The sequence below is a fragment of the Anoplopoma fimbria genome, chromosome 6, assembly GCF_027596085.1.
Source record: "Anoplopoma fimbria isolate UVic2021 breed Golden Eagle Sablefish chromosome 6, Afim_UVic_2022, whole genome shotgun sequence".
NCBI classification, from domain to species: domain Eukaryota; kingdom Metazoa; phylum Chordata; class Actinopteri; order Perciformes; family Anoplopomatidae; genus Anoplopoma; species Anoplopoma fimbria.
In genome coordinates, this window is record NC_072454.1 from 9,691,453 (window position 1) to 9,711,218 (window position 19,766).

The 19,766-nt window shown below is 40.2% G+C and overlaps 1 protein-coding gene across 3 annotated transcripts; it reads right to left on the minus strand.

Moving 5' to 3' along the window:
* Positions 1 to 828: 828 nt before the first annotated feature.
* Positions 829 to 19,694, minus strand: LOC129092430 (protein FAM13B-like). Of its 3 annotated transcripts, none has more exons than XM_054600382.1 (21): positions 19,642 to 19,694; positions 18,945 to 19,146; positions 18,564 to 18,773; positions 17,158 to 17,338; positions 15,074 to 15,245; positions 14,164 to 14,285; positions 9,415 to 9,639; positions 9,150 to 9,213; positions 8,630 to 8,727; positions 7,812 to 7,866; positions 7,036 to 7,116; positions 5,558 to 5,756; positions 4,525 to 4,774; positions 4,163 to 4,286; positions 3,607 to 3,688; positions 2,507 to 2,739; positions 2,277 to 2,360; positions 2,067 to 2,171; positions 1,668 to 1,882; positions 1,392 to 1,493; positions 829 to 952 (listed from the first exon to the last, which is right to left on the minus strand). In XM_054600382.1, the coding sequence occupies exons 1-21, from the start codon at positions 19,669 to 19,671 to the stop codon at positions 829 to 831; spliced, it is 2,958 nt and encodes a 985-aa protein (XP_054456357.1). In that variant the 5' UTR covers positions 19,672 to 19,694. The 3 variants fall into 3 exon arrangements, with proteins under 3 accessions (XP_054456357.1, XP_054456356.1, XP_054456355.1); XM_054600381.1 differs by having other exon boundaries at positions 7,812 to 7,863; positions 9,099 to 9,213; XM_054600380.1 differs by having other exon boundaries at positions 9,099 to 9,213.
* Positions 19,695 to 19,766: the final 72 nt, after the last annotated feature.

Consider the following 19,766-nt stretch of genomic DNA (forward strand, 5'->3'; position numbering starts at 1 on the left):
CCTTTTCTGCAACAGTCGCTCTTACTTTATTGTAGTCTGTGGAAGGAAGGAAGGAAAGTAGAACCATAAACTGTGTTTAGCAGAATAAATGTGAAAAAATATTTATTTTTTATTGATACATTCATATATATTATCTCTCTATATATAGAAAATTATTTAAACCAGAAGTGCACAAGGTCAAAAGCTCTGATAAATAACTGCATTTAAGGGGGGGGAATTAACTTCATACAGGCAAAATGGGGGATAAACACTAATTTGACAGCATATAGAATTTGCACTGGATTAGCAACGTTCACATATTTTCCTAAGAACATGTTAATTGAATTTAGATCAACTCTGAAATTCTTAATGCATATCATAGCACAATGTAGGACTAAAAAACTGACATGCACAAACACAATATGATTGTCTCATAGATTGCATTTAAGCTTACACCTTTTTTTGCCAAGATAGCACTTAAAAACAAAAGCAGTTTCCACATTACTGATGGACAAAGCCGTCCAGAAATAGTGTTATGGCAAGTACAAAACAGGCAAGTAACAGAGTGACGATTACTAATATGTTATTAACAAGTTGTTACAGCTCATCATTCTTAACATAAAAGTGCTTCAGAAAATACACTTGCTACATCAGGTTTGCATCATAAATGACAAAGGATGTGTCTTTGGGAAGGAAAAAAAACTGCCTGTTGCACAGCATTTCATTAAGACTTTCCATCAGTGTTATTCATGTAACGCGCATAAATATCCTGAGCATGACATGAAACTACCAGATTTTCCGGATGATGATCGAGTCCTGTTACGTTTTAAAGTCCCACTGTGAGTTAACTCAGCTAGTCTTGGTTGAGTCCTGTTTACTGAGCAAGACCTCCAGAAGACGGAGCTTTGCTTTGAGGTTCTTATACTGGCAGTACTCCTCTGCCATCGGTCCGTGGTCCTCCTTCTGACAAGCCCTGTTAATAAATAGAGGAAAAAAAAAAAAGATGCAAACAAGGCAAAACTTCAGTAGATTCAAACAACCTGCAGCAGCTTCCATCACTGGTTGATAGTCCCTATGTTGCCTTACTCCGATAGCTTTGTACAGTGTGTATTGTAATCAAGAACCTTAATGTATTCCTTTGGAGGACTAACATGTACAGTGCAAAGGATGTGTACAGTTCAGAGCCAACGTCTATCTCTTTGTCTCTCTCCTGAGCTCTCTGTGCTGTATCAACGTTAAGTGAGTGTGTGCATTACCCTGTCGTAACATTACGATGGAATTTCTTTTGTGGATGTTTTTTTCTTTGTTTTTCACAAGGCATTGTTGGAAACCAAATGTTCCAAGTTTATTAAAAGACAAAATAAAATTTAAAACCAAGTAGTTTGGATGTGCTGTGTGTGTGTAACCTTTACCTGCCGGTCTGCATGTAGAAGTGGTCCTCAAACTCTCGGAGCGCTAGGCGCAGTTTCCTCTTCTCTAATCGTGCCGTCCTGAGGTGATCCAGTAATTCTGGTCTGGAAAGAAAGAATCAAAGAATTCTTAAGGGGGCTTTTAAATGTGTCTGTTACAGTGTGCACTTAAATTAGACACAAATAGATATTCTTTGAATTAAAAAAAGAACTCCCTGTGATTCTTACTGAGTATTAAAATAAATTGAGGATGCTACCACCCCTCCACACACTCAGTACCTGGAAGCTTCATGTAGTGTTGCCATGGTGATAATCTGTGGCTGGAAATCTTTCACATCCTCCAGCGGGGACACCAGCGGTGTTTCAGACATTTTTAGGGAAGGCAGATGCAGCAGCTCGTCTGAAGACTCACAGCTGGAAGATTTCAGGTGGAGTGGAGGCAGCCAGGGGCTTCGCTGTTTAGGACACTCTTCATCAGAGCCCTCCTCTTCCTCCTATGTAGACAAACACACAGGCAATGCTGCTCATATGTAGCTCTCATATCTGACCACTAGAGAGCAACAGAGTTACAGTCTTCGCATGCCATGGTCAGTGAAATACGGAGTGTTAGTGTAATTCTACAAATTCCATCATTCTTCTCTATGAAATTCAGTATGTTTATGTATGATGTTTACTTACAATGGTCGTGATGACTGCTGCAGCAGCAGAGGAAAGCAGCTGCTGCTTGAGAAGACGGTACCGATCGTAAAAAGGTTTCATCAGAGTCCGCTCCTGTCTGGTACTCTGAAAACAGAAACCACTTTGTTGTTGTTGGTAATATACAAATAGAATCCAGTTAAAAAAATAAATAAAAAACATATAGTAGGGGGTCGTCCAGACTGGTCTTACCGGCCGTCCGTGCAGACTCTCAAAGTAGAGCAAACACTTCTGCAGACTGGCCTTCTCCATCGTCATCTGGAAATGGGACATCTCCTGCACATACAGGCACAGTGAACCTGTTACCAGGTAATCCGTCCAGTCCATTACATAGATTATTGTAATATTTTACTACTTGACTTAGGGAATCAGATCACGAAATCTATATGACAATATTTGTGAAGCATTTCTGAAAAACCAACCTCAACACTGTCGGGCAGGCCCAGCTCAAGTCGTCTCTCCTTCAGTCTGTTGGTTATCAAGTTGACAGTTTGCTCCACATTTGGCTTTGTGTTACTGTTGTTGAGTTGCTGCAGCTCAGTCCCTGTCAGTGCTGCTTCTCTCTGGTCTTTGCTGGTGCTGCATGTTTCAGCTGATGGGTTTAAGTCTCCCTGCCCTCTCAGACCCCCTTCATCTGATCGTCTCAGCTTCAGCTCTTGAACGGGAACAGTTCAGAAAAATATAGTATGAATTATGACGTTCTTTTTACATATTTAATTACATCGTCAATGGCTTTTTTAGGACCTACTATAATATGGAATTTGGGTGAAAGTTATATGGAACATTATACTATAAAATGTCATGACGTAAAAAAGCTCATAGTATAGTTTGTTATAAAATGTGATTATTTTGGTGACATTTTTTAATGGACCACTGTACTATAAAAATGATCTAACAAATTCTATGACATAATATATTAATATATATATATATTATTTTATAGTAAGGGATGAAAATGCCTTAATATACTGTGACATTTTTTTAAATGGTATACTGTAATATGACATTTTTTATGACAAATTTTATGGTATACTATACTATGACATTTTAATACATACTATCCATACTATTTTTGTGACATTTTTATAGCATACTATACTATGACATGCTATACAAAGACATTTTTTATGGGTTTTTGGTGACATATTGTATGACATACTATTCTATGACTTGTTTTCTTTTCATGCCTTACTATACTATGACATTTTTATGATATTTTTTTACAGCATAGTTAACTATTACTTTTTAATGACAATTTTTATAGCATATTATAAGACTTTTTTATGGCATACTACACAATCTTTAAGACTTTTTTTTTTAAGGCATTTCATAAGTCACAGGGGCAATATTCACCAGAATGAGTACTTTTACCTTTGATACTATTAGGGCACTTAGCTGATTATACTTTAGTGTTTTTACGTTGTTCTATTCATTTTTTTACTCAAGCAATCTAAATACATCTTCCACCATTGCAATCACTTTAGTATGTGTTTTAGTGTTTTTTCATGGTTTTGAAACTGACCTTTAAGCTGCTTGCGACTCTTAATGAGCTCCTTCATCAGTCCAGCCACCTCTGGATGTGCCGTCTTATCGTTATGTGCTGGCTGACAAAAACAACAAACTCACGTCACTGAAAGAACTTGGTCTCTTTGCATTAAGTACCTGTAACTTTTCTCTGTACTTTGTCCCCTGGTCTGGGTGAGTTCTGATTTGAACATCATTTTGTTCTGTAGCAGCCCTCTCAACCAGTTGAACAAGGAAGCATGTTGTAACAAACTGTAATTTTTCCAATGTACCAGCAGAGGGAGTGATTCACTCTAGTGTGATGTTTGTGGTTGGCATCCACAGCTTCATTTTAGAACTTTATCAACACTTATTTACACCCAGCCTGACAAACACGCACACACAACAACAAAAATACGGGACAAAATAAAAATCCCTCCTATGACTATGTAAGAGCTGGTTATTGGCTTTGGAAAAAGGCAACACAGAGCTTAACACCCTGAGGCAACACATTGCAATCCAATCATGACACTAGAGAATCCAGCTGACCAAGCAAGTCGGATTTCTTCTCTCACCTTATAGTGCTTCTCCTGTTCGAAACGCTCCTCAAAACTCCTGATCTTCTTCTTTAGGGTGTGAATGTGTCTGCTGAGCACTAAGATAGACACGTCTGACTCTGAACGGACACTGCTGCGAGCCCTGAAGACAGAAACACAAACAGTTTGTAAGCAGGACTGGTCAATTGAATTTAACTATCACATAACATGGCAGCCATTTAGAAACCATCCACTCTGCATCAGTATTTGCACTGTGATCTTTTTAAACCCCTTCTCATATGGAGGCCCAGAAGTAAAGAAAAAATAATCTTTCTATCTCATCTGTGAGTCACTATTCCTAAACAGAGTTGGTGAGAAAAGCTTGTCTTAAATTGTCTTACATGCGAATGTGCTGTAAGCAGGGTGGAGAAGGGGCTGTGTCAGGGTCTAGGTTGTAGCGCAGGCTGTGACTAAGGCTGGGGCAGCGAGGCGAAGGAATGGGGCAGTCGCTTGTGGTAAAACGAGAGAGGAGTGGGCTGGTTTTGGGGCCTGGTGGGCTTGGCAGGGTGTCATTTCCTGAAATCCCATCAGAAAAAATTGCAGACGACAGGACAGGTCTGGACTCTGATGAATGAGGGAATGCCATGTGTACTGTAATAGACAGAAAGGACAAATGATAAACTTAAATCCTGAATAATTTTTACTATTTCTCATTTGAGTCTGTCAGACTAAAAAGCATTAATTCACGCAATCAGTCATTTTTACCTTACTAATAAAGAGACAAAATAAGAGGTGTGAGAGAGGGAGAAAGGTGAAAAAGGGTAAGCAAGAGAAAGAGAGGGAGCTGAGAAAAAAAGGACAATGAAAGAGGGAAAAATATATTCAAGTTACAAAACTATCTTTTCTTAGAAAGAACACAAAAAACACTTTCTATCAAAGTTTAGCCAGAACAAAAACATATTGAAAACAAAAGTGTAAATAAAATTTTACATAATGATAAATATTACATATTGTTGAATATATGCGCCAATTCATCGTGTCATAGGTGGCTGTGCATTTCTGCAACAGTAACAGCATCGTACTTTGGTGCGCCGTTACTCAAATTATCAACAAAAGACACACCCAGCTCTGGGAAATGATGAAGCTCATCGCTCGCTGAGACTTTATTTCACACGCACCAATGGAATTACAGCAGCTAGGAAGATGCTCTGAATGAAAACAGATTCTATAAATAATAATAATAATAAATAATAGCACTAATAGAAAATGAAGTGCGAGTCTTGCACTGACAGGGTTATGGCTTTGAATCCCAATGAGACCCCCCCCAAGCAGAAATGACTGTATTGTGAGGTGCTTTGGGCAGAATTTGTCTAAAAAGATTTATGACAAAAGTGGATAAATTACAAAATTAAAACTTCATTGTCATTTTCTTACCAGACTGTGATGAGTCGACCGGATCCTGAGCTGGTGGTGACGACGGCGAGAGGAGAAGCTCGTGGGTCAAATACAGGTTCTGCTCTTCAGTAAAAAGAGGCTGTTGTTGGGCAGGAAGGTTATCCTGCATTTGGGGGTCTACCGGTGAGGGTAGGGGTCCGAAGTCAGCCTCCAGGGCTTGAAGCTTGAGGGAGGGGCTCTGGAAACAGAAGCAGAACATGGCTTCAGGGATGCAGACGGGCAGCGACAGGAGAAGTCAGAAAGATGTCGTAGTTTGTCTGGAGGGAGTCTTCAACGTTTCACATGCTGCTCAGGAATCTTGAGAAGTCCTGTAAAACCATTTTTACTCTCTCCTATGAAAATATATACTCTGGCGCTGAAGCGTGGTTGGGCAGAGAGTTGAAGAATGAGGTGAGATAAATGGTTGCCGTGTCCTCCTGAGAAAGAAATGAGTCAGAATACAGTAAATATAGCTTCATGAGCAGGCTGCTATCGCGGGCGGCTGAAGTACAAGGAACTAACTTCTCAAAAAGCAAATCTTTGATCTTCCAAGGCTCTCAGTCAGTGAGAAAAGCAGATAGAAATCGTCATTGCAAGCAGCACATGTGGGGCGCTGCTCATTTTCAGTAGACAGACTTTCCTCTCCTGTAGCTCCCCAAAGAGAACTCCTAAATCCACATGGTTTTCCTTATGACCGGTATTCCCGGCACTTCTGCCGCTGAACAGCCTCCACATGGATTATTCAACTTGCACGGGAGAAGGGGGGGCTGCGGGAATACCGCTGGTGTGGGTGTGTGCGAGGGAGGAGAGAGGCACTGTATATGACGAGGCGTTTCCATGGTAACGTTGTCAGACCGAGCTAAGGAGTCTATTTGATGGAGCTGCAGGGAGTCACGTTGCTGGTTGCCTCTGTGTGTGTGTGTGTGTGTGTGTGTGTATGTGTGTGTGTGTGTGTGTGTGATATTGGGTGTAGATGCGATGAATTCTGATGCACAGTGAAAAAAAAAAAAAGGCACCAAAAAACATCCTGAGGGTTGCAACGTTGGAATATAATGCAGATTTCGTTTTGGGCTTTTGTTTGTTCATTTAGGTGCTCTGACATCATTCTCAGCATCATCAACAGCAGCAGCAGATAAGGGCTCTGCTTCACCTTTCCCATCCTCCCCAGCTGTTCATTCATAAAAAAATACATTTAAAAAACACTGCTTTGTGCGTCACACAGAGGAGGTGGAAGGATGGAAGGGAGGGGAAGGAGTGAGGCTGTTATTACTGAAGCAAAACACCCACAGGCAAGCTCACACCTAGCAATACACACACACACACACACACACACACACACAAAAGGTGTGCACACACAAACACACACACGCAAATACACACAATCAATGTAGGTATCAACTGTCCTGTTGTCATAGATACCCTCAACTAAACTTAGTGTTAATTTGTCTAAAGAAAGACTGTGGGGAAGGAGAACCTACGTCATGGCTATTGTTCATGCCTCTGCAGTCACGGTGTTTGTCAGGAGAAGCACTACATCCTCCTCCGTCTCCTCTTCTCCCCTGAAGAAACAGACAGCACACGCATTTATGAAGTCTCATTCCCAATGCCGACTTACTGACACACGCCAGCGTGGGCACCCACACACACACCCCCGTTTACACGCAAGAATGGAGGTTACAATGACACATACAGAGTCACAGCCCTTCATCAACCTTTTCAGCAGGTCCAGTTATTTAACAGTTAAAAAGAGTTTCTCTACATATAATAGTCAAAACCAATATATTTTTAAGTTTTACTAATTTATATCGGAAATCATTTGTTCCAAGCTAAATAGCAATTCAATTTACTGATATCATCATACAGCTGTGTGAACATCAAAACCAAAAAGGGCATCCTGGGTGTATTTTGTTTTATTATGGGTTAATCTGGTAACCTTGTTGTATGTCGGTCATGGTGTCAATACAAACTAGCAGCACAACAGTTTAACAACAGCCCCTTTTCCCCTCTCTGTGCTGTAAATCTAACCAAGTATTCATATACATTTGAAACTTTTCTAGTCCTTAGGTGAACTGACTAGGCTTTAAGGCTCTTTCAGAATGCTTTTCATGTGCATTAGTGCATTATATTTTGCTAGCTCACAAGCCTATGGCTACAAACTCTCAGACCTGGCTTTCAGAGAACAAATTAATTTAAATGGGGGCCAGTGGAAATGATTTGGAGATGGCAGCCATATACTCGACAAACGTCTGTTTACCTTCTCAGATGCTGTGGGTTTGTCCTCTGTCTTGTACTCTTTGCAGCACAGCCTGCTGAAAAACAAAAGACCGTCAACAACAGGCCAATACGATAAAGTTCCATTAAAATAAGAACACAGTTTCTCCCCGTGATTAACAATCCATGTGACTTTAATAACCATTGTGCTCGGTCAGTATTCATAATCAATACTGTATCAAATCTGCTCCGAGGCAGGACTGCCCAGCGCTTTCTGTAGCTTTGAAGCCAGACAGTCATTAAGGTTATGGCTTATTCATGTCTGACACTAATGAGGCATAATAGAGAAGACCTGTCCCGTGGCTCTGTAGGGGCAGCGCAAACAAAACCTCGGCGTGCCGTCATGCCAGGGTCGACTTAATCCAGCTAGTTGGGAGGCTCCATGTGAGCGCCTGGGGCTTAGGTCAATGTTAGTTGGACTGGAATCTTATCAAAACCATGACTGTGAGCAGAGCATTGCTCTGATAACCTACTTCTCATCTGACTGGGCTGAGATATGAGCTGAACTGAGATGAACCACACAGCATCCAAAGGAATTAAATAAATTTATTCTGAAACATTTTCACTGCTCCAAAATTACTAACACAGCGCCTTCTGTTCTGGTGGTTCTTCTCTTTGACTTGAAATTCAAATAGCGGATTTAAGAAAGTGTAAAATGAAGGATTTTTATTCCACTTAGACGTTATCTGTCGAGACCAATGGAACAAATGGTTACTGTTATTAAACCAGTACAAAGCAGAAACAAAAGGAGGAAAACATGACTGCAAATTAATGTCTTTGTGCATTAAATGTTCCTCTCACCTCTCTGTGTGCCTAGTCTGTGTTTGGTTGTTGTTCTGTGATTCATTTGCTATGCAGCAGTCTGAAATTGATGATTTCTGTCCAGAATCTGTGGAAACCTGAAAAACAATTCAGTTCGAATCACATGTTGAGCTGAAAGATTTTCCACTTCAAAACAATAAAAGCATTATTGTGCTTTGTTTCTTAATTCAACACTACATAGTCCACAGGATGTATGTTCAGCATGTGCAGTGGCAGCAGGTGACTGTACTTTTTTTTCTTACTTAATTTACCATCTTTAAAGATCTAGTCTAAATATAAATGTGTAAGAACAGTTGTCGCTCAATAAAATTAACAGCTGGAGATGTTGAGCGCTAAAAGCTGGAGATAGTTTAATGGGTCCAGGAAAGGGAGAGTAAGAAGGAAAGAAAAACTTGATAGAACAGAAACCAAAAAAAAAAACAAAGAAGAGAAAATCAACAATGCACACCGTTGAACAGTCGTCTTTAATGGGTGAGGAAGGTGTCCTTCTGTTCTCTACCTCTTCCTCCTCTGTATCCATTGAAGTAGATGTAAATGGTGGCATCTTGGACTGCGAGAGGATCCTGTTGATAAATAAACACTCATTAAATGTTGAGAAGCTACAGAATTCTTAATTGTTGTATTAATGGAAATATATTGTATGTTTGGGTCTTAAAAAGGAGCAAATGTTTCTTATCTTCTCAAAATTATGTGACAAATGATTAAAGCTGAAACATCACCTTTCTGTGGAAAAAAAAGTAGAGACAAACAGAAGAAGCGCTCACTCTTGTGTTGTGTACTGAAGCTCCGGTGGCTCTCCCTGGAGGCTTTGGGATGAAATGATCTGGTGTGAGTGTTGCTCTGGCCCTGGGTCAGTGTAGCAGGAGAGCACACAACCCGCCTCTGTACCATCACTTCTCTCCCCCAGAGCCTCCTGATCTGGAGTCAGCATCTGAATGTCAGCGCTGACGTCAGAGCTGGATTCACAAGCCTGCACCAGTGTGTCAGGACTATGGAGACACAGAAAGAGAGAGAGTGAGATAAACAGAGGAGGTGAGGAGAGGAGAAAATACCACTCTCTAAGTAGGCATCCTTTATTAAATGTAATAAATACAATATATTAATAGCTAATAAAACAATTACTAATGCTTTATAGATCAGTTATAAGTCATTCATAAGAACAGAGGACATCAAATAACTTTTAAAGACAAAGATACTAATAGATAGACTGCAACAACCTTGCCATTTTCAAAACTGCTTCTACTGATTTTTATGAGTTATTAATATTGTGTGTGGTCTACTTCTTGTTTATCGTTTAATATGATAATTTTATCTTATGTAAAGTGTCTTTGAGTACTATGAAAAGCGATCTAAAGAATAAACAAAAAATCCAACCAAATCAGTGGAATATTGATCAAATATGTTAATAATGGCACTCGAATAAAAACTAAAATAGATCCATTTCATGTTAGCAGGAATACAATGAATGTAAAAATCGAACACAACAATTTGCATATCACAATACTAACAAGTAAAGTCTTGACGTCCATTTATAAATCCCAGAGGAAACTGCTGGCCTTCACAACAGGTAACATCATGCAGGTCATAAATCAGGACTGCTAATGCCACACAATGGCATGACTCATGAAGCTCTGATGAGCTGCTCCCAGTAAACACAGCATTACATTACATTACATTACAGTCATTTAGCAGACGCTTTTATCCAAAGCGACTTACAATCAGTAGTATATTACATATCATTCACACACTGATGACAGGCTACCATGCAAGGTGCCACCATCAGACTCTAACTAACATTCATGCAACATCCAGTCCACACCGATGGCAAGCCTTCGGGAGCAACTTGGGGTTAAGTGTCTTGCCCAAGGACACATCGACTGTCGAAGCCGGGTATTGAACCACCGATCCTCTGATTGGAGAACTACCTTGCTCTCCACTATGCCACAGCCGCCCAGCACCACAGCACAGCTGATATGCCACGACGTGAACCAAAAAACGGCCCAATGGTCACGTTCTTGCTTAAAGCGGTGTCTGACTCCAGAGCTGTAATATACAGCAGATGGGTCAGTACAGCAGCAGTAAGAAACTAACGTTGTCAAAGAATAAGCCTAGCAGAGAGCAGCCTGCTTATGTTTCCCCTTCTCAAACAATCTCCATCCGTCAAAGCCTGATCAGACGAGGTAAAAGTAAACCCACTGTTTGCATCCACAGCTAGTAAAGATAGTAAAGAGAAAAACAGCAGACAACAGCGAGTGTAGCGGAAACACTGTTCATATGCATGATGCACACATTAGCATTTCTTTATGTGTAGATAACAGTATGCTAAGAATAGTTGTATGCATTATTGACTGCTCTAACGCAACTACATTTCTCTTCGGCGACCATGACCGCCTTGCATTATCTCACTCACTTGAGGAGGACTGTTGACCCATGGTTGTTGCCACTGATGCTGAAGCAGATGAGACAAGAAAACATCCTTTGCAAAAAGGTCTACAGTCAAAGCAGCACTCTAGCATACGGATTTACATACGACAGTGAACAGCTTGCTACTTTTGAAGAGAAAAGAGAGCACAGATTAGGAGCACTTGATGGTCAAACATACAAGTGACACCCGGAGGCATAGAGCTCACCCACCCTGCCCCCCTTCAATTACCGGTGATGCACGTACGCTCAAACACACACAAAAACATGAACAAGCGCACATGCTCACAGACCCAGATATAAACCCCATAGAGCAGCACATATTTTGGATCAACAACGCCAGTTCTAGCACTTTAATATAGGTTATGGTAGGCCAGAGAGGAGGAGACAAGACAGCTCACACGAATTGACAAATAAATGTGATACAGATGCATACATTCACACTCAAACACACCGGTTTAAACGGTGACTGATATGCTCAATCAGAATTAATGATGAGAAGTTCAATACTCACTTTGTTTTTTAAAAGTAGGGCAGATTATTCATCAGTATTGACCAATAATACCTCATTATATAACATATATTTCTTGACCAACATATCCAGACTTGACCGGAAAATGCAAGAGACATTGTAAGATAATACTGAAGTAAATAACTTACTGAAAACCCTCTGCCCTATTACTTAGAATTAACAGACACTTGAACTCAAACACCTTGTAGGTATAATTAGAATAGAATCAATATGCACTGTGACCTTAGAGGAAAGCATAGAGGTCCAGACATAACCAGACGGAACAGCATGCGAGTGCTAGGCATTTTTGAAGAAAGAACATCCAAGTGACAAATCCCAGTCCGACTTGAATAACAGAAAATAAATGGGAAAACAAAAAAAGGACCCATTTCTATTTGTTTAAATGCCAATTTTGACCTAAGAAAAGCCTTTTTTAACAAAGGAACCATGATAAATGTGGAAACTTTGTCTGAATCCTGTCCTGCTGCACTTGTCCTGAAGAATAAGTAAACAAACACAAGTGCAAAATACATCTTCAAACCCCAAAATGAACTGTAGGTATTTAGGGTTTCGAGTATAAATAAAAGAGGAAAAGCTGTGTGCCTTAGATTTCAGACGATATATCAGATCTAGAAAGGAAAAAAAACAGTAGATGATGCAGCTTTTTATGCCTGCTGAAACAGATGAGAGTGGGAAGCTGTTAGATGAAAGATGATTGTTATTTGTTTGCCCTGTGAGTGCTAAATAAAACAAACAGACGTGGTGAGAACACAAAAAACTGGCACAGTACAGCTTCTACTTGAAGCTTGGCACTGTGACTGATTTAAAGGTTTAGACACAGACACAAAGACAGACACAAAGACAGACACACAGACACACAGACAGACACACACACAGACACACAGACACACAGACAGACACACAGACACACAGACACACACACAGACACACAGACACACAGACAGACACACAGACACACACACAGAGACACACAGACACACGTGTTGGACCTTTGCAGCTACATCTACTGATGACGATAAACTGACACGTGTGAGGAGTTAAATTACAGTCTGGTCAGTCCGGCATCTGGTGGCCATGTTCCTACCTTTTGACATTTCTATGACCTTCATATCAAATGTTGCCAGTAGTTCACAAGGACTTTATTAGTAATACCACATGCTTATTTTGCAATGACATCCTCGTTGACCTGAATTCCACCGAGGACAGATCTGCTTCATCATAACGTAAACAATAACGCATGTCTGCTTAAAATGAATGAAAAAAGTCTTCATCCCCATTAACTTCAAGTAGAGCTCCCATCCACACACAAACACAAATTAAGATACCAGACACACAACTGCACTGACATGTGTAATGGAAATTTATATTGGTTCTGACTCAAAAGGCCAGGAACCTTCTAAGGTGTTATGCCTCAGGCCAGGTGCAGGAAGAAGACCAACCATAGACAAGTTACTTTTGTGTCTCCCTTTTGACACTTCTTTCTCCTTTTGACACATCTCCCTCCACCTGTTCTTCTTTCTCCTTTTGGCCTTCTCCCCCCTAGTCCTTCTTCTATCACCTTTTGACCTTCTTCCCCAGTTTGGTCTTCATGACCCATCCTTGACCCATTCCTTATTAGGAGATACTAATTCAGAACTGAGCCTGCAGACACTGATTTGTAACCCTGGTCACCCCGTCCTGTGGGTTTTCCTGCATATATACCAGGGGTGAGCAGCCTTACTCTTCAGTACAGTACTTTGCAGGCTCCCTGTGACTCTGTAAACTTCTGTCTCTTTCTTGCAAGAAATAAAATACCTTACGGACATTCATTTGTCATTTGATCATTATTTCAACGCTCATTGAGACTCATCTCGGGACATAGATAGATAGTATTAGTATATTGTGAATTTCCACCACACATGGGCAACAGCCACCAAATGAATAAGCAAATGCACGTGATTGCCATGTTGAATGCTGACTAGGGGCAGACAAAAATATATGCTATTTAAATGTACTTTAATGCCTCCAAGCTTTTAGCAACCAACATTCGCAATTTTAAAATAGAAAAGAGCACAGTAGCCTTCGAGTTCTGAGTGGGGAAAAGTTCCCCAAAAGCAGATGGCAGCTAGTATGTAGATTCTGTCTGGGGGACCAGTTTGCCATTGTCCCATTTCTCTGCTCCGTCAAGCAGCAAAACTGTGGTGTTTTTTTTTATTTGCCATTAGAAATCAGCTGAACAAGCAAAAGCATTTTTTTCTCGTTGACGAGATAGATACTGGATGTCATGGTTTCTGTAGGGAGGTTTGCGACACAGTTCTACATCTTTTTGACTTCCATGAACATGAATGAGAAAGACTCTAAGAGGTTGGCCTTAAATAACTTTGTTTGATATATCAGCTTTATCACCAATGATACACCTATCAACCTGACAAATGACTAAAAAAATATTCCCCCAGGACAAGATTTATGAGGGAGAGGCTTGTGTATATTCATACCACATGACTATTCAGTAATATCCATCTGTCTGTCTGTCTGTTGAGTGCAGTTACAAGGTTACAGATGCTAAAGGCGCTGATAGTACCTGTTGAGTTGACGCTGCATCCGTATTGTTTGGTTAAAACCACTGGTCGCTGTGGTGGAAGCGGTCTCTCCCTCCAACCTCTCCACACTACCCATCTCTGATTGACAGCTGCTGGATCGGACCTATCAAGGACATCAAGAGTAAATACACACATACACATACCACAACAAAATATCAAAGATGTTTTTTGCATTATCTTTATGCATTTACTATATACAGGGTATCTGCAATTTAAGTTTAAGATATTTTTAAAACCACAGAGAATGAAATTTAATGTTGTTTTCATGGTGGTATGGGTCATCGAATGACTCAAAGTCAATAAGGCAATAAGGCCTTAGACTATTTATCAAGAGAATGACTTTATTGACATTTATATCCCATTTTTATTAGTGCTTCCCAGCTGAATATATCGACAATACCAAGAAATGTAATTAATCATTGATCACGGCCTGGAACCGTATAACTGGATAAGCTTCATCCATAGCTTCTGTGGCTAGTAGCAGCAACAGTGTTAGCTACAGGTCTGATAGTGATGACTCAAACTCCACAAAAGAGGATTAAACAGCTATTGTACGCACAGACCAATGATGCAGCAATCACACTTTTAGTTTACAGGTGTGTAATCTGCCAACACCCCGCAACCGCACACAAAACATATATATAAATAATGTTACTGTTATGACAGGCAAGACAAAATTTAATTAAAATTGAAAATAACAACTTTTCACAACATAATGATGCCCCATAAATAGGACACAAGTTCAAATATTGGCTTAGCTGGGGCCTCACTGGTAAAATAGTTCTGTTTGTTGGAAAAAGCTGTGATTATATCACAAAGATAGACCATGAAAAGCAATCAATGATGTAACACTTTCTGTCAAAGGGAAGAGAAAAAACACTCAAAGTGTACCTCAAAGTGTGAAAGGGCAGAAAGAGTAGGAGGGGGTGATGAGGAGGTAACTGAGGAGGCCTCTGTGTCCTCAGCATGGACTGGAAAGAGAACCTTCTGATGCGTCAGAAGATGGAGCAACAGGGCATTACACACATACTGCTCCTCCAGCATCCTGGGTCCTGAGGGAACACTGCACAAAGAGGAGAGGAAACAACAACACAATGTCACATATACTATATAGTATGTGTTCAAAAAGGTCCTCTATTACGTGTAAACATAATGGAAAAGGGTTCCATCTAGTGGAAAGGGGCATTTACAGCACTGAACTGAGATGACCTGGTCAGACTGCATTAAGTGAATCAAAATCTACACTCAAGAAAATGCATTTTCCACTGACAAAAATAAAAAGCCAGGTAGTAAAAGCCTGTACAGCTTCACTTACACAATGGCAACTTCTAAATTGTGAGATGTGACCAGCTGCTGGTACATTTTTACATAACATTCACAATATGGAGGAAAGCCCCACCTCAGACCAAAATAGTCATCACATGTTTACCTGGAAGCAGCTGTTTGTTTTCAATATACTATGCTGGGGTTGACATCGGCCGCTGTGGTTTTTAGTGAGGCTATGATGTATACATGGTAGGTAAAGGTCAACATAGAATACATCCAGCAAAGAGAAAGTGAAGAACGTGAGTATTAATAGATGTGTGTTCCTTTTGTGGGCAGGTCAACGAGGGCGACAGGAAAGAAGATGCCTGCCACATGGATTACATAACAGATTCATACGAGGACAACAAGCTGTTAAGACTTTGATGACAAATATGTATGCAAGAAATTGACAATTGGTCTTTTGGGATTTAATCTTACATTTTGTGCAAGATTAAGGGAATAAATACTGCGCTGATTCCTGATCATCCATCCATGCTGCAAGGCAAGAACATGTGCTACAATTGGTCTTTTGTACAAAATGATTTAATCTTACATTTTGTGCAAGATTAAGGGAATAAATACTGCGCTGATTCCTGTATTGGTAGATGTTTAACATTAAACTTAATGTTCTACATAAAGATGATTAATTATAGCATTGTTTTTGTATTTCCCTAATAGCAATATTATTTAAAAAGAAAAAAACAAACAAACGATGTCATTCAATTTAGTTTACAAACTGTTTTGGGAAAAATTGTTGTTTGTACAGCTGGACGTTGTTTTGCAGCATGTATTTCTCATTCATTCTTTAATTGTTTTCCTCCAAACCGTTATACCATTTTCTCTTCCTCTGCGGTTGTTCTTATGCCTTTATAACCAGAAAATAATGCATATGACATTCTTCAACTCTCAGCAGCTACAGCGACACAAACCAGCCCCCAACTTTTCCAAAGCATCTGCTGCCAACTCCACACCCCCTAACCGACTCATCCTCCCCTCGCTATAACCATCTGAAATGTTACCCTGATATGGAGAACTTAACAGCGTGACTAACACCACATTCCAATGACATGCCATTAACTTTCGGAGAAAACAAGGCTGGCATAGATGAGACCAACGAATGAAAGGGTGTTGAAGACAATATGTCATTACCACTGTGGCAATAACTGAGACAATACCAGTCTAAATATAATTGTGACTATAATTGTGAGAGCACCGTTATGTCAACAGGAGGGGAGAAGTAACCGACAGTATCCCGATGACCTGTTATAATCAATCTTCCTTTTGAGTGCCATCCTCTGTGTTATCAGCCACAATCCACAACCATTTCCTGGACAAGTCTGACTCCACCCCAATTTAGTGGTGAAGCTGTGGAAAAATGCAGCACAAAACCTACCACTGAAGCTGACAAGAAGAAAAGTTTTTTTCTACATCTGGATGTGACAAAGACAACATTCGTGCTTTGTGATACTTTAAAAAAAATCTAGCGATATGTCCTCAAAACAAAGTTTGAAAACCAACATTTTACTGTCGTAAAACAACTAAACCAGCCATCTGCTGAAGCTCTATGTGAGTTAAGTCCAGCCAGGATGTGCTGGTTTGATGGCAGGAATCTTGCTCCCCAGTACAGGTCTGGAGAGGATTTAAATGTGGCAATAACAACAACAACTTACTGAAATATACAAGGCCCAAAGATGGTTGCCAGACTTTTCACAGGCATGTGATTTGATTGGCTGTGAGCAGCCACTCTGGATAGGAAGTGGATCAGGTAAGACAAAATAATGAGGTTGTCTTCAGGGAGATCACAAAGGTTTTCTCTCAGAGACTGGTTCATCTCTGCCTCTTCTGCATATCCTAAAAATAAGCAAAAACATCATAACAGCATTCATTAAAATGCACTTCAAATCACTAGTCTTTAGTATCAATAAATACACAATATATAACCACCCTTAAATTAATATTAGTTAGTATGTTAACACACTCTTTTAAGCCTTACAGTGCATGCAATTGAAGATTATAAGCAGCCTAATACAAGAGAACCATCAACTGATAAACAACTATTTTACAAGTATAAAATAAACAATTATTAATTAATTTAAAGACAAACCTTTGGAATCTAGTAATTTGAGATATGACATTTGTTTATAGTTAATAGTGCAATTTGCTGAGTAAAGAATTAATTGGTTACTCAAAACATAATCATTACATTAAGTAATGGTTGAAAAATGTGCAAATAACACATTTTTCTTTTCATTGATAATTATCAACCGAATTAAAAGTACCAAGGAGCACTCGCGGTTGATTGCAGATCACCGCCAGGTGTGTGCAACGCCCACTGCTACAACAAGTCCATGCGTCGTCAAGCAGACTTTATTTTAAATTTAAAAACAAATTGCGAGTAGTGTTATACAAAGAATGACCTCGGATTTTGCCCAAGACACCGTCAAAAAAATAACTTTAAAAACATAGCGGCCAGGTATGGTAGCGGCTTGAGCTCGTAAGTGTACTAATCTGTATAATAACTAGCGGCCCCTACCGGCCGGGTCGGGTTAAAAGTCGTGAGTCACACACATGATTTAAGACTTACTGTTAGCTTAAACTGTACTGAGGTCTATATATAAAAACAGCCTCATACATGTGTTGTTCTTTAGGACATGCTCAATTGGGTTTTTTTCGACACACAAATTGGATGCTAGATTGTCATATCTAGATTAGATATTGATGCTGAATATTTGAGTGATTTGGTATCTTGATAAGTGAAACTTGCCAACAACAGGCCTCCTCTTCTCTGCCACGTTCTTGTCTCAGCAGTTTAATGAATGGAGTGTAGCTCTGGGGGCCCAGATGTACAGTGACATTTTGATTGAGCACAGCAATGCCTAGCTCAAATCTAAAGACCAATAACAGCATTTATTTAATCATGCCTACAATTAACATTGTAACGGCAGATCAAAGACTGTTGTGCCCAAAAATCTTTACTGAGAACTGTCTCCATTGTGGCATCACAGATCAAGATACACATGATTATTGAATCCTTGAATTAACCCAATAATGCCCGTTGATCATGCTTTCCTAGTACCTGTGATGCTCAGAACCAGCTGTTTGCGCTGGGGTTCGGGAACTATGGGGGTTGGTATTTCTCGAAAGAATAGTTTGAGGAGCGAGGCCACAGTGGAGACATCTTCCTCATGCTCCAAGTCCACCCGTTCTCCATGATCCCATCTCTGCCTCAGCTTCCTGGTCTGCGCCACCGACCCACAAAGGCGAAACAGACCTCTGTAGTGCATTCCTGTAATAAGAAACAATCAGTCACTACACATACAGGTAGTAGGGTTTTGCATGGAGAGAGCAAGATAAAGATGGAGGGAAGTAAGGGAGAAGGAAACAGGGATGTGATAAAAGCGAATGAAAGAAGAGCAGAGGATACAGAACAAGAGTGGCAAGGATGTGCCTCAATTACCATTCTTATCGAGGAACTCCACCATGTCTCTGAGCACAAGGGGTATTCCACACACCATCTGCCCTCGCTCTCTCAGTGTTTCAAAGGCGACACCAAACACACACCTCGAGGACAGTTCAGGCTCTGAATCCAGGGTAGGAGCAATTGGCTCTGGACTGACCTTAGCACCTGGCCTCAGGATTCTCACTGAGGAGGGGTCACTCTGCATGGAAAGAAGAGGACATTGAGACATCTGACTCAAATACAGTCATCCTATTGTGCCATCATTCATTTAGTATAGTCACTGTCCTGGATGGACAGGTGACTAATCCCAAAGCCCTCCTCAATGTTAACCCTTTCATGCATAGAGATCACTACAGTGGACAGCTATTTAAATGTTTTCTTGTATATGCATGGGGTTTTGATGGCATAGTTGCACATCAGCCACTACAGTGAGCACTATTGTAGTGACTGATGTGCAACTATGCCATCAAAACTCCATGCATATACAAGAAAACAACATTTAAATAGCTGTCCACTGCAGTGACCTCTATGCATGAAAGGGTTAAGAACAAAATTAAGTAAATATTCATTCAACTAACACATGGTTACCAAAGTCACAGACACCAGATACTGCAATCGACTCCAAAACACCAAAGCATGTGATAAGATAAGTTAGCAGCTAGCTAGTTAGCAGCTAGCTTGCAGCTGGACTTACACAGAGCGATATTGAAGCGCTTGCTCCCATTTTTCAGCTCACGGCAAAACTCTCCATTATTTTTTAAATTGTATACATATTTTTTTCCCCCTTCCTCGAAATGATGGACCAACTCTCAGAAACTC